The 12,608-nt window shown below is 34.5% G+C and overlaps 1 protein-coding gene across 43 annotated transcripts in view; it reads left to right on the top strand.

Annotated features, from left to right (window-relative positions):
* Window positions 1-12,608, top strand: part of DST (dystonin) — a 612,681-nt gene that overhangs the window by 339,024 nt on the left and 261,049 nt on the right. The window contains exon 1 of one of the 43 annotated variants that reach the window (XM_056814301.1): window positions 3,414-4,565. The exons of 41 other annotated variants lie outside the window; for them this stretch is intronic. In XM_056814301.1, coding sequence (XP_056670279.1) covers window positions 3,804-4,565 — 762 coding nt within the window. In that variant the 5' untranslated portion in view covers window positions 3,414-3,803. Of the gene's footprint in view, window positions 1-3,413; window positions 4,566-12,608 lie in introns of those variants that run through there. One more of the 43 variants, XM_056814314.1, reaches the window with a different exon arrangement.

Genomic DNA, 12,608 nt, shown 5'->3' with positions numbered 1-12,608 from the left:
TCTCACAACATCCCTGGGAAGTAGCTACTGTTATTACCTCTATCTTACAGCTGAGAAAATTAAGGCAGGGGTTAAGTGACTTGTCCATAGTCCACTCAGCTAGTAAGTATCTTACACTCGATTTGGACTTGGGACTTCCTGGCTCTGGGCCCCATTTTCTGTGTACTCCCACTTAGTGACGAATCTCTTCATTTACAGAGAAGGAAAAAGGAAGCAGAGAAGTTGCCCCAGTTTATAAGTTCAGAGCCAGGATTTAGAGGCAAGACTTGGCCTTTTTAAAATTCAGTCCTCTTTTTTTTAACAGACTGCACCACAGTGAAAACGATATATGTTTGTAAGAAATAGATTAGATGGTGTTTCATCAGTGATAGTAGGAAAATGACAGATCTGGGGTAAGAAAAACTTGTCTTCAGAGTTTTCAGAGAAAAGATCATAGCCCTAACATATCATAATTAAGAGAAATTCTGAATTCATAGCTTTAACGACAAATAGTGCATTGGTCCCTTTAACCTATTTTGTCAAATTATTGGTTTTGATTAAAGGTTTAGATCTAAGAGAGCCATCTAGATCAGTCCTATCATTTTACAAATGATGAAACTGAAGTCCAGAGAAATGGCAATACTGATCTAAAGTCACCCTAGATAGTAAGTTGCAAAGGAAGATTTTGCACCTTGGTCTTCTGTAACATAACATAAAGTGTTTTTTAATAAGTCTTTTGTAGGAATTAATGTATACTTCTGTATGGTAACAGTAATCCTAAATAAGTTGAGAAAGTAAACTTATTTATCAGCAGTTTCTAGATGTCCAAGAAATAACAGAAGGTAAAGACAATTGATATGATAGTTGCAATAGAAAAAAAGAGGCTCATTGCTTCTTTATATTTCCATAAGAAATCCTGTTCTGAGAAAATTCTGTGTATACATGCATATATTTCACATACATGTATATATGTTTCTCTTCACATGTACAGATAGTACATGAATGTATCCAAGTGTATGGATACATAAGACAAAAGTTTTAGAGGATGAGGGTGGAGGCAGTAAGGACATGATGAGATCATTGATTATTGAGGTGGCAAAGAAATTTTACGTTTGTTTTGCTTAAGATCCCTTTTACTCCAGTGAATTATATTCATTTTAGAATGCAATGGAAAGGATGGCCATCTGGTAGGTTTATTTATGGAAAGTTAGGCATAGATCTTGTGATGAAGTGGAATTTTCTATAAGGAAGAAATAAATGGCAGCTATGTGTTAGAGTGAATAGAGTTCCAAACCTGAAGTCAGGAAGATTAATCCTCCTAATAAGTTCAAATCTGGCTTTAGAGATATTTACTAGCTGTGTGATGCGAGGCAAGTCACATAACTCTGTTTGCCTCAGTTTCCTCATCTGTAAAGTGAGCTGGAAACAGAAATGGCAATTAACTTTGCCAAGAAAACTCAAACTGGAGTTACAAAACCTGGACATAATAGGAATGACTGAAAAATGATAGTATTCCATCATAAGGAGGGGAGTCGAAAGACATTGACTTGATGATGGTGTCATAGGAAGTCTCAAGCATATTTTAGTATCTGAAATTATAAAGTGTTATGAACTGACCCCCCATTATTAGTCTGTGTTAAAATGAATTTATTCACAAGGAGAATAATGATTGAACCTTTTACAAAATGCTCTAAGGTTTTCAAACGACATATTTAAGCCTCATAATATTCTCATAAGTAGTACAGTAGGTAGAAAACTGGGCTTGAGGTTAAAACCCAAATTCAAATCCAGTCTCAGATTATGTGACCCTTGGGACAAATCATTTAACCTCTGCTTCAGTCTTTTTAATTGTAAAATGGTGACTCTGATTATATCTTTCTCACCGGGTTGTAGTAAGGGTCAAGTAAGATATTTGTAAAAATGTTTAGTACAGCATTTAATAATTCTTATTCCTTCATTCCCTTCTTTATGTGATTTAAGTGCTACAAATGTTGTCATGAGGAAACTAAGGCTCAGTGAGGCCAAATACGTCTCCCATGCTTACACAACTAGTAAATATCAGATTTGGGATTTGAAACCAGCCATCCTTCCAATAGATCATATGGTATATCTTTTAAAAAAAATCCCTTATTTTCCATCTTAGAATCAATACTTTGTATTGGTTCCAAGGCAGAAGAGTATTAAGGGATAGGTAATGGGGATTAAGTGACTTGCCCAGGGTCACCCAGTAAGGAAGTGCCTGAGGCCAGACCATATTGTGTATTAAGATATTTATAACAGAACACCATAATATTTGATGAAATGTCCCATACTTCAGTGAAGTGGTATATTTTTGAGTATTATGTTAAGATTAGATTTTTAAAATTGGATATGCCAAGATTTATGGCTAATTTTAAGTTGTAATAATCTTACTGAGTCTTGACCATTTAATATTATTGATGCCAAAAAAAGTATTGATTACATAAAGATAAAAATCTTTTATATATTATATCTACCTTTATTTAATTTATTTGGATCACATTAAATGTGCAGTTATTTTTAAGCACTTTTACTCATCTCTCATGTACATTTAAATCCCAAAACTATCATATGGTTGTAGATTTTTTTTCTCAAAGGCCATTTAATAAATGTAATTTTTATATGAGGAATTTGAATCTCAGAGAAATTCTATGACTTGATTGAGGTCACACAGGCAAGTAATTGGCGGAAGCATATTTAGACCCAGGTCCTTTGACTTTACCCTGGACTTTTCCTCCACTTCACCACAGTTAATTTTACTGCTTTGTCACTAATTATTTGCCTTTCAATAGATTTCTCCCTCCCTGTCTGCCTTCTGTTTTTTTCTTTATCATTGCAGGAGGATCAGAATTTTATTTCTTTGAATATTTAAAGAAAATTCAGAAATTGTTTATTTTTTTTTTTACTGGAAGAGAAGTACATCATAGCTGTTTGCCTATTTCCCATGTATTTTTTGATTCTTTTAGTAAAATAAAAACAGGAAGCATATATACCTAAATTTTATTTGTATTATACCTATGCAACTTTTAAATAATCAGCAGGTCAGTATTATGGAAAGAGCATAAGACTTAATCTGAGGAGACCTGGATGGGAATCTGGAATTGATGATATTCAGTTGTGTGATTTTAAGCAAGTTACTATACATCTGAACCTCAGTTTCCTCATGTGTAGAATGTGGAACTTAAAGTTTTTGTGAAAATGCTTTTAATTCTAAAGGACTATATAAATGTATTCTAGGATAAAAGTGGGAAAAGACTAAAGAGAACATCTAGTTTTAACACTTCTGTTTTACAGACAAATTAACAAAGCTTGCGTTTGAAAGACACATTGTTAAATTGTTCCTTGCTGGTATCTGCTTTATTTGCTCTCAACTTTGGAGTGCTGACTAATAGTTTCAAAGGTTGTGGCAAACTTTGACATTGTGTACACATTATATTAAATAGCAAGGAAAACTGAAAGTTAGGACGTAAGACTCTCTGGATGCTGTCATATTCTGCGTTTATTGGGAAAACTCCTCAGCGTTACATTTTGACAGTGAGCAGTAATGTTTGTATGAGAGGATTGGTGGCCAGAAATAAGCCACAGTGCCTAATCAGACACAGGGGCCTGTTCTGGGCAGTATGCCATGACATTTCTTCTGAGTGTATTTCTCATAAGCAAAATGGCCTCATGCTGAAGAGGATGGACATTAAGTTTGTGAGGAATTAGAATTCAAAAAGGAGTTTCAAACTTTCTGGAAAGGACATCAGTGGGTAAGGGATTTGGAAATGATTGAATCTGTGGAACTCTGATTTCCTGCAAATCAAATGGGGAATGTCTGTGGATGTGTAAGAGCAGAGAAAGAAGAACAATATTTAGATCCTGCCAAAGCTCCCTTGAATCCTGAGAAATATTCCCCTGGAAGAAAATATTTCAGAAGGAAACCAAAGAAGCAAGTTGTGGGAGAAACTGATTCAGTGCTAGTTTGTGAAAATGAAAGAAAAAAGCAGAGGGATATTCACATTTCAGAAAAGGAAGAGATTTTTCATAGTGGATTGGAATTGGAGAAACCCTTTGTACTGAAGGATACACTGGATGGTGACATTCTGCACCCGAGTACAGAAGTTTCTTTTGACAGCATTAAGCAGAAACCTTTGCTGAGTCCTGCAAATAGGGAGTTTTTCAGGTTGAAAACTTCCTCACCTAAATCTGACGAAATAGAAGAAGTAAGTAAACTGAAGGAAAGCAGCTTAGAACAAGACAGTACTCCATATTGTGCAAAGAGGAAGAAACATGCAGATGATGTCAACACAAGAGAATTAACATTCCAGAGGAAAACCGATGTTTTTTATTTTCAAAAAGCATCCAGCCTGAACTCTCTCCATTACAATCTAGAAAAGCCATCGGAAGAAAGTGAAAACTCAGGTCATTTTAGCAATGTTAAAGAATCAAAAAGCTTGGAAATATTTCTTCCTCAATCTAAAGACAACTCTCATGTTAGAAAAAAAAGATGTCATTCTTTTTGTACCAGTTTGTCCTTTGCTTCCAGGGGCACAGAATTTGCTAACCTTTCAACAGATAGAAATGAGGTAAGTGGGACTTAGGGTTTGGAAGGTATAAATACTAGTGTCCATGTCTGGGTTAGATTCTACAATTTCATCTTTTTATTATGAGGATTTCTTTTAACAAACAAAACAGACGACCAGTTTTAGGCATGACAACTTTTGACAGCAATACCAGAGAGACATTTGCTTTAGGAAGTTACTTTTCTAGAGACAACTGCCTTAAGATTATACATTACAAAACAGTTTCAGATTTGAATTGATAGGGGGAGTTTTCCTTATTTGGAGGCTTCTGACATGGATGAAATCATAGGTATTCATTAACTGTCATTTATACAGTGCTTTAAAGTTTGCACAAGGCTTACTATTTCATTTAAATCTCATCAACTTGCAGAGATAGAATTACAAGTATTATCCCCATTTTACAAATGAGATTTAGAGATGAGGAATCTGTAGCTTATACTTCTAGTACCAGAGGTGGGATTTTAACCCCTAAAATCTTAACTCCAAGTCCAGTACATTCTTTTTCTTAAACCCTCATTTTCTGTCTTAGAATTAATGCTTTTACTGATTCGAAGGCAGAAGAGCATTAAGGATAGGCAGTGGTGGTTAGGTGACTTGCCCAAGCTCACACAGCTAGAAAGTTCCTGAGGCCAAGTTTGAACCCAGGACTTTCCATCTCTGACCCTCAAATCCACTTAGCTGCCCCCAACTCTAGTACATTCTTCACTATGCAACATTACCCCTTCTCACTTATAAAGGGGATTTAAAAAAAAGCTCATGGATTTTTTAAAATGAGGCTTGATTTCTTTTTATTCCTCTAGTTCAAATTATCTAGAGCTGTTTATGTGAATATACTTGTGTTCTAGGTATCAAACTTTTTCTCAAATGAGATAATAAATTTGAAGTGCTTTGCAAATGTTAAAACACTATATAAGTGCCAATTAATAATATTTATCATTATCCCTTTCTTTGTTAAATAAAGATCAGTTTAAAAAAGTCCTTTGACAAGTCATTGCCTTGTTGCTATTCTTTTAAATTTAGCTTCAAGTGGTAGATTGACAGTTTGACCCTAGAGTTGGGAAGACTTTGGTCCCAGTTTCTGTCTCAGATTCAATACAACAGTGAGACCTTCTATAAATCACTTTTCAGGGCTTTCCATAGTCAGATCTCAAAAAATACAGAATTGCTTTGGTAGCAGGAATTTTCTCACAAGGGAGTTTCCTGTCCTAAAGAAATCACTACTTAATGTTTGGTGGACTGTTGCTCAGGTAGACCAAATAATTACTTTTTTTTTGTAGTTCAGTAAAAGTAGCAAAATATAAACTCATATTTTTTTAAGTTTCACTGAAAGCATCTTAGTTACAGTTCTTGTCACAGACAAGATGACAGAGATAATATATACATTCCCACTTAAAATTTTTTCTTGACAATTTTTCATTTCAAGTAGTTAGGAAAATATAAAAATTTGGTATGATAACATTATTTAAATATAGAAAGTATTTATGTACCAATTCTATGTCATTATGGTAATTGTGGGTCATGGTTGGCTTCTCAAAGATATTTTGAGGACTTTATTTGAACTATGAGGATTTGTTGATTGCAAATTCATCAAAGAAAGCCAGCTTTATTTTTATCCTACTTTCTTCTTCTTTTTTGTAACTATTACTATTAAATGTTATTAATATTGTTAATCATAATTTAGGTCAGTGAATATTAATGGTCATGATATCCTATCCGCCTATTGCCTAGATAGAATTTGTTTTTATTGTTCACCCTGAAATAAAATTTAGTGGTGACAAATAATTTAGAGAACTGAGGAGTCTACCATTTATCTGTGTCTAATTGTTGACAAGATGCTACATTCTGGTTTAATATCATAGCTGTTTAATTTTCATTTTTGAAAAAATTATTTAATGGGCATAAATGACAAGTATTGATCAAATTGAAATAGTCTGGAATTCTGGGAGAGGAAAATTCATTTTTCATTGTCTTAGGGCAAAGGCATTTTGCCTAGGGAAAAATTATGGTTTCATTAGTGGACTTGGTACACACAGTCTTTGTTTACATTAGCAGATGAAGTCAAGAAAGAAGAGCTGGTTTTAAAGATCCACCACACCTTAGTAGCATGATGTCCTTCACCTATTTACATTTTATAGAGGTGAAGTGAAAAAGATTTCACAATCTATTTTTATTTCTTTCTAAGGCTAGAATAGAGGACAATTGAATTTATTTCCTCATTCCTCTGTAAGGCCTCTGTCTCTGTTTCTGTCTTTCACTCTTTCTTTCTTTCCATCTACCCACCCACCCACCTTCCTGCCTATCTATCTGTCTGTCTGTCTGATCTGTCTTTCTGTCTCCCTCTTTATAAATACTGAATGACTTTTGGGTAAATCATTTTTCAGCTCCATAACTTACATGGAGAATTCTTGTGAAAATAATTTTTCTGTTTCTTGAATTGCTTTTGGATAATTGTTTCCTTTCTCTTCTATGCTTATTCAGACTTTTATCTGACTCTTTTCCTTATTTCCTTATTCTTCATGATGTACTTTATCACCTTTTATTTTTTGTTCTTTACAAGCATTAGGTTTCATTGCATTATAAAATTACAATTTCATGCCAGTGACAGCATATTTACTGAAACATTTGCTTTAGTCTGGAAGAAGCTTCCAATTTCATGGGAGTTTTTAAACTACCAATTAAATTGATTCCTCCTTGTCTTATCATGTTCTCACCTACTTCAACTTTAAAGGGGAGAGAAAACAGCAAAAATGTAGGTGGTTCTTTTTCTACTGTAAAACTCCACCAAAAAGAACAAATTGTAATTTGTGCCTATATCTGTATTTTCTATTTCTTGTCAAATATGTCACTATTTAAAGGAAAGAAGGAAGATGTTTGTTTCTATTTATTAAGTATATTCTTCAAACCTATAATCATAGAATCTCAGAGGAGTAAGGGAATTTAGAGGACATTTAGTCTAACATGTATAACATCATGTATCCAACAAGTAACTATATTCGCTAAGTCTGTACTTATACTTCTCTTCTTCAGCAAAACACATTCTTCTTCTTAGCCAAGATCATTTTCCTTGAACTCATGTCCATTTTGGTATAAATCCCTGACATTCTCTTTACTTTGTAGCCAGATCTGTGGCCTTTGGTTCATTTGAGGTCAGATTCCTGACCTCTTGCTCTTAATCATACCACTCTGTTTATCATCCCTTAGGATCATTTCCCTTTGTTTCCTTTGGTTGTTTCATTTGACCAATATGCCTACTTGACTGTTGAGCACTGTACACATGCTAGGTTTAGGTAGGGGTTGGATTACATGTCTTATAACACCCCTCTTGGCTCTATATTAAGCTCCTATGAGGTAAACTGTGTAAGGTATTATGCTCTGTGTTGGGGATGCAATGATTTAAACAAACCAGAAAAGTCCTAAACTTGGTCCCTGCCACCATTGCCACCATCATAGTTCAGGCTCTTTTCCCTCTTTTATTGGGTTAATACAATGGACCACAAATTGGTTTTCCTGCCTTATGTCTCTCTCCTTTCCAATCCATTCCTCCACAAATTACCAAAATTACATTCCTAAAGTACCAGTCAGGCAATGCCATTTCTTGCTTAAAAAACTCAAGTGAATCCCTTTCATCTCTAGGAATAAATACAAACTCCTCAGTTGAAAAAATCCTTTACAACCTGGCTCCAATCTACTTTTTTAGCCTAACTGTACATTATATCTCTTCCTTCCCACTCTTTTATTCTAACCAAACTGATCTTGGTGCATCTTACACATTATACTGCATTACCCATCTCTGTGCCTTTGTAAAGGCTAGCTTCTTTGGCTTATATATTCCTCCACTTTGTATTTTAGAATCCCATAGTTTCTTTCAAAGCTCAGTTAAAGACCTTTATCAATCTCCTCAGCTCCTTGTTAACCCCCCCCCCCCCATTGCCTTGCATTTATTTATAAATATTTTCTTTGTACTTGTTTGGATATACTTATATGTGCACATGGTATCTTCTCCAGTAGAATTTAAGGTCTTTGATTTGATGCAAGGGCCATTGCATTTTTGTTTTTGAATTCCCAGTGGCTGGCAAAAATGTTTGTCAGATATTTGACTTATTCTGTAAAATTGTTTATTGAAAATATGCCTTATAATTCAAATTCATAGCTCAGAAATTAACTTTTAAATTCAACCACATTCCTTTAGCTGATGTAATTCCTGGCTAGGGTTTTCCTTAATTTCTTCCCTGCTTTCAGGCAGCATAAAATTAAGTTGAGAAGGCAAAGTATTAATGTACATAGACAGTTGAAAAGCCATATAAGAACAAAATAAGCAATAAGATCATTCTAGTGGAAACATCCCTTGGAATCTTTTGGGTTAATTTCCAAATAAGTGATATTGACAAATCTGTGCTAAGAGTTCATAGAGGAGAAAGATCAGATCACTGACATAGTCTGTCACATGGGAGGGAGAAATGGTGCAAAGTCTTGGAGATGGGAAAGGACAAGGTATAGTTGGGGAATAGGTTGCAAGACATGAGAAAGAGAAAGCAGTCTTCCACTTAACTTTATCATTTCTATTGGTCCTTCATATCTCCCCAAATCTTTTATGGCTAGCTACTCCAATTCAGTCCTTGGATCTTATTAACCTAAGTTATATGGGTTAATTATATAGGAATTATTCCATTTCATTACTTAAAAAACAGGATAGATATTCTAATATATTCTACTATATCAGCATTTTAAAGTATAGGAATCAGTGTAAGAAAGATCATGTGGTATAATAGATAAGAGAGCTGGCAAAGGGAATTTCCTCCTTAGGATTTCCTTGTGGCAATGAAATCACAGTCTCTATCACTTTCTTAGATATTAATCATAATGGATGCAAGGGAATAATATTTTATTTGACGAATTATGTATAATAACAGTTTTCCACATAAGTTTTCTAAAGTTATATGATTCAAATTGACTCCTTCCCTCTGTCTTCTCAGATCTGGTAAGCAATTTGATCTGGGTTATTGCAAAGGAATAAAGTAGGTAATTTCTAAAAGTTTCTCCTGTCCTCTCTTGTTTCTGTGATACAGATTTATTAATTGAGTTACTTTAAGCAAAACAATTTAACATTACTTTAAAATCTCACCACTTTATACTGCATTTAAGCAGAAGCTAATTCCATACTGCTCATGTCAACACAGACAAATGTTTCCAAGTAATTTCAAAGAGAAAATGTTTGCTTCTAAACACAATTTTTCATAAATGTTTCAACTATTTTGGCAGAAACAATTGTTTTGAAAATATTTTTAATGTTTGCATGGAAATTTGAAAATGTGAGAAAATGTTCAAATGTTTTTAAGTGTAAAGAAAGTCAGAACATTTGAAAACTCTCTTAGGGCACATTATTTTTAGTCTGTAAAGTCAAGTCACCAAGTAACTTATTAAGCTTATATCATTTACTAGATACTCTGCTAAGATATATGTATATAAAGGAGGCTAAAACAGCTCCAATTCTCAAGGATATCCCATTCTAATGAAGGGGAGACAGTAGGAAAACAATTGTGCAATTATCATATAAACATTGTACTAGGCAAATTGGAGGTAGTCTTAGAGAGAAGGAACTAGCTTTGTGAGAGGACCAGGAAAGGCCTTTGTGAAAGGTGATATTTGAGCGGAGTCCTGAAGGAAGTTTGGGAAGCCAGAAGGTAGAGATGATGGGGGAAAGCACTGTCGACACAGAAGACAGAAATGGACTTTTATTTGAGAAGAACAGAAAGAAGACCAGTGTCCTTGGATCATAATTTTTGGAAAAGGATAAAGTATAAGAAGATTGGAGACGTAGGAAGAATCAAGCTTTAGGAGGATTTTAAATGCTAGACAGGGTTTTATATTTGATCCTGGAGTAAAAGGGAGCCACTGGAGTTTATTTAGTTTTTTGAAGATCAATTTGGAAGTGGAGTAGAAAATGGATTGCAGCAGGGGAAAGATTTGTGGTAGGAAGACCGATGAGAAAGCTATTGAATTAGTCTAGGTGTGAGATTGAGAGCCTGCACCATGTTAGAGGAGAGAAGGGAGCCCATATTAAAGATGTGAAGGTATTGGCAACAGATTGAATATGTGAGAGTAAGGAGTGCAAGATGAGACGGGTGAAAACTTGAGGAACTGGCAAAATAGTGGTATCTTTGATAGTAATTGGGAAAATGGAAGGATTTTGGGGAAAAGATTTCAGTTTTATATATGTTAAATTCATGATGTCTTTGGAGTAACATATTTGAGATATATAATAGGCATTTGGAGATGGGGACTGGATGTAAGAAGAGTGGTCAGGACTAGACAGATCTGAGAATTATTTTAATTAAAATTAGAACTGAGGAAATCTCAGGAATATGTGGGAATCTGATGCCTGTTCTGAGGACAGGATCCTATAGGAGATGGCACATGACCTGAATCTGGACTGAGAGTCAAGAGACATCGTTCAAGGTCCACCTTCACTTCTGATGAACTGTTTCTCCCATTTTAGGCAAATTGCTTTACTGCTTTAGGGCTTAGATTGTAGATAATCTCTAAGGCCCCTTCTGTTCTAAAATTCAATCATTCTTTAATTCATGTATTTCTCTTTTTTTCCAAAGTAAATCATGTTAATTCTCTTTCCATTATTTTGCATAAAAGACTGAATTTTTTGAGTGAAGCTGGAAAAATGTGATAGTTTGAGAAAATACACTCTGGTATTATTCTTTGGTATTTTCTTATTAGAATGTGTTACTTTCTTTATTATCTATTATTGAAATATACTCATCCTTATTACTTATCATATTTATTTGAAAATGGATAAAGTACTAGGAAGTGTCAGGGATTTTTCTGGTTATGTGTACTCTCAGTAGATATCATAGCCATGACAACAACTATAAAAATAGGGCATTACAGTTGCCCAGTTGTCTGGTAACATTGACTTTTGTTCAGAGGACACTTACATTTACAGCTTCAGATGACTGGGAGAGGCTGTGGTAATTCAGTTTCAGGAAGTGGGTCAACATTACTGTGAATCAGAATCATTTGTTATAAACTGTTCTCTATGAAGACTGGTCTTTATTCTCAAAAGTCATTTGTTGGCTTTAAAAGAATGTATAAAAAAGTACTCAGAAATTATAGGAAATGTGTCAAAAAAAATTTGGGTGGAGTTTGTTTCTCTTTCTGATACTGTCTTCTTAACAAATAATCTATCTACATGTATCCTCTGGCTGGGAATCTTCTTCCTACAGTCTGGTTATTCTGACATTAAGGAAAACTGAAAAGAATGGGAAACAGTAACTATGTTGAAATACCAAAAGTTGAGCGAAAGCTGAGGATCATTCTTTCCTAAGAGATTTAAGAACAAAACAAAGCAAAACTCTTTTTACCCCAAACTTATGTTTGTGATCATTTCTCTATTCAGAGGTTTTAGAAATGTTAGGATGGTTCATAAAGCTATGTAAAAAAGCATTTGACCTCTAATTAGGTGGTTATGGGACCAGGCCATAGTGTCAAGATTACCAGCCTCATGCACTGAAAAGATGGGAATAAGATGATCTGGGGTTCCAGGAGTTAAGGAATGAGATTTTCTTCTTGTACTCAGATGTTTATAATGACTTTCAGCTGTGTGTTGGAACTGTGGTTTATCTTGTCTAATGCTTTTGTCACAATCCTACAGGAAATCAGTTAGGATCTGGCTCATTTTAAGCCCAATTGCTTACCAATAACCAACACTCATTTAATTTACTGTGGGTTTTTGTGTTTCTAGAACTACTTGATTTTCCCCTTTACCTTCTTTTTTTCTCTTGTTTTCTTTGGTCCATACTTTCTGTCTCTGTCTTTGTCTTTCCTTGCTCATTTTTCTTTGTTCTTTCATTTGTACCTTCATTCCTTCTTTCTTCTATCTCTTTTCCCCACTCCTTCTTTTACTCCCTTCTTCCTTCTTTCCTGCCATCCCATTCTTCATTTCTTCCTTCCATGTTATTGGAAAGAGTCACCTTAACCTTGAAGAAACTTTCCTATCCAAAATTTCATTCTAGCTAGAGAGGATTCATTCAGTCA

Source organism: Monodelphis domestica, chromosome 2 (assembly GCF_027887165.1).
Source record: "Monodelphis domestica isolate mMonDom1 chromosome 2, mMonDom1.pri, whole genome shotgun sequence".
NCBI lineage: Eukaryota > Metazoa > Chordata > Mammalia > Didelphimorphia > Didelphidae > Monodelphis > Monodelphis domestica.
The sequence above is the reverse complement of the archived record's forward strand: the minus strand, read 5'-3'. Positions and strand labels throughout refer to the sequence as shown.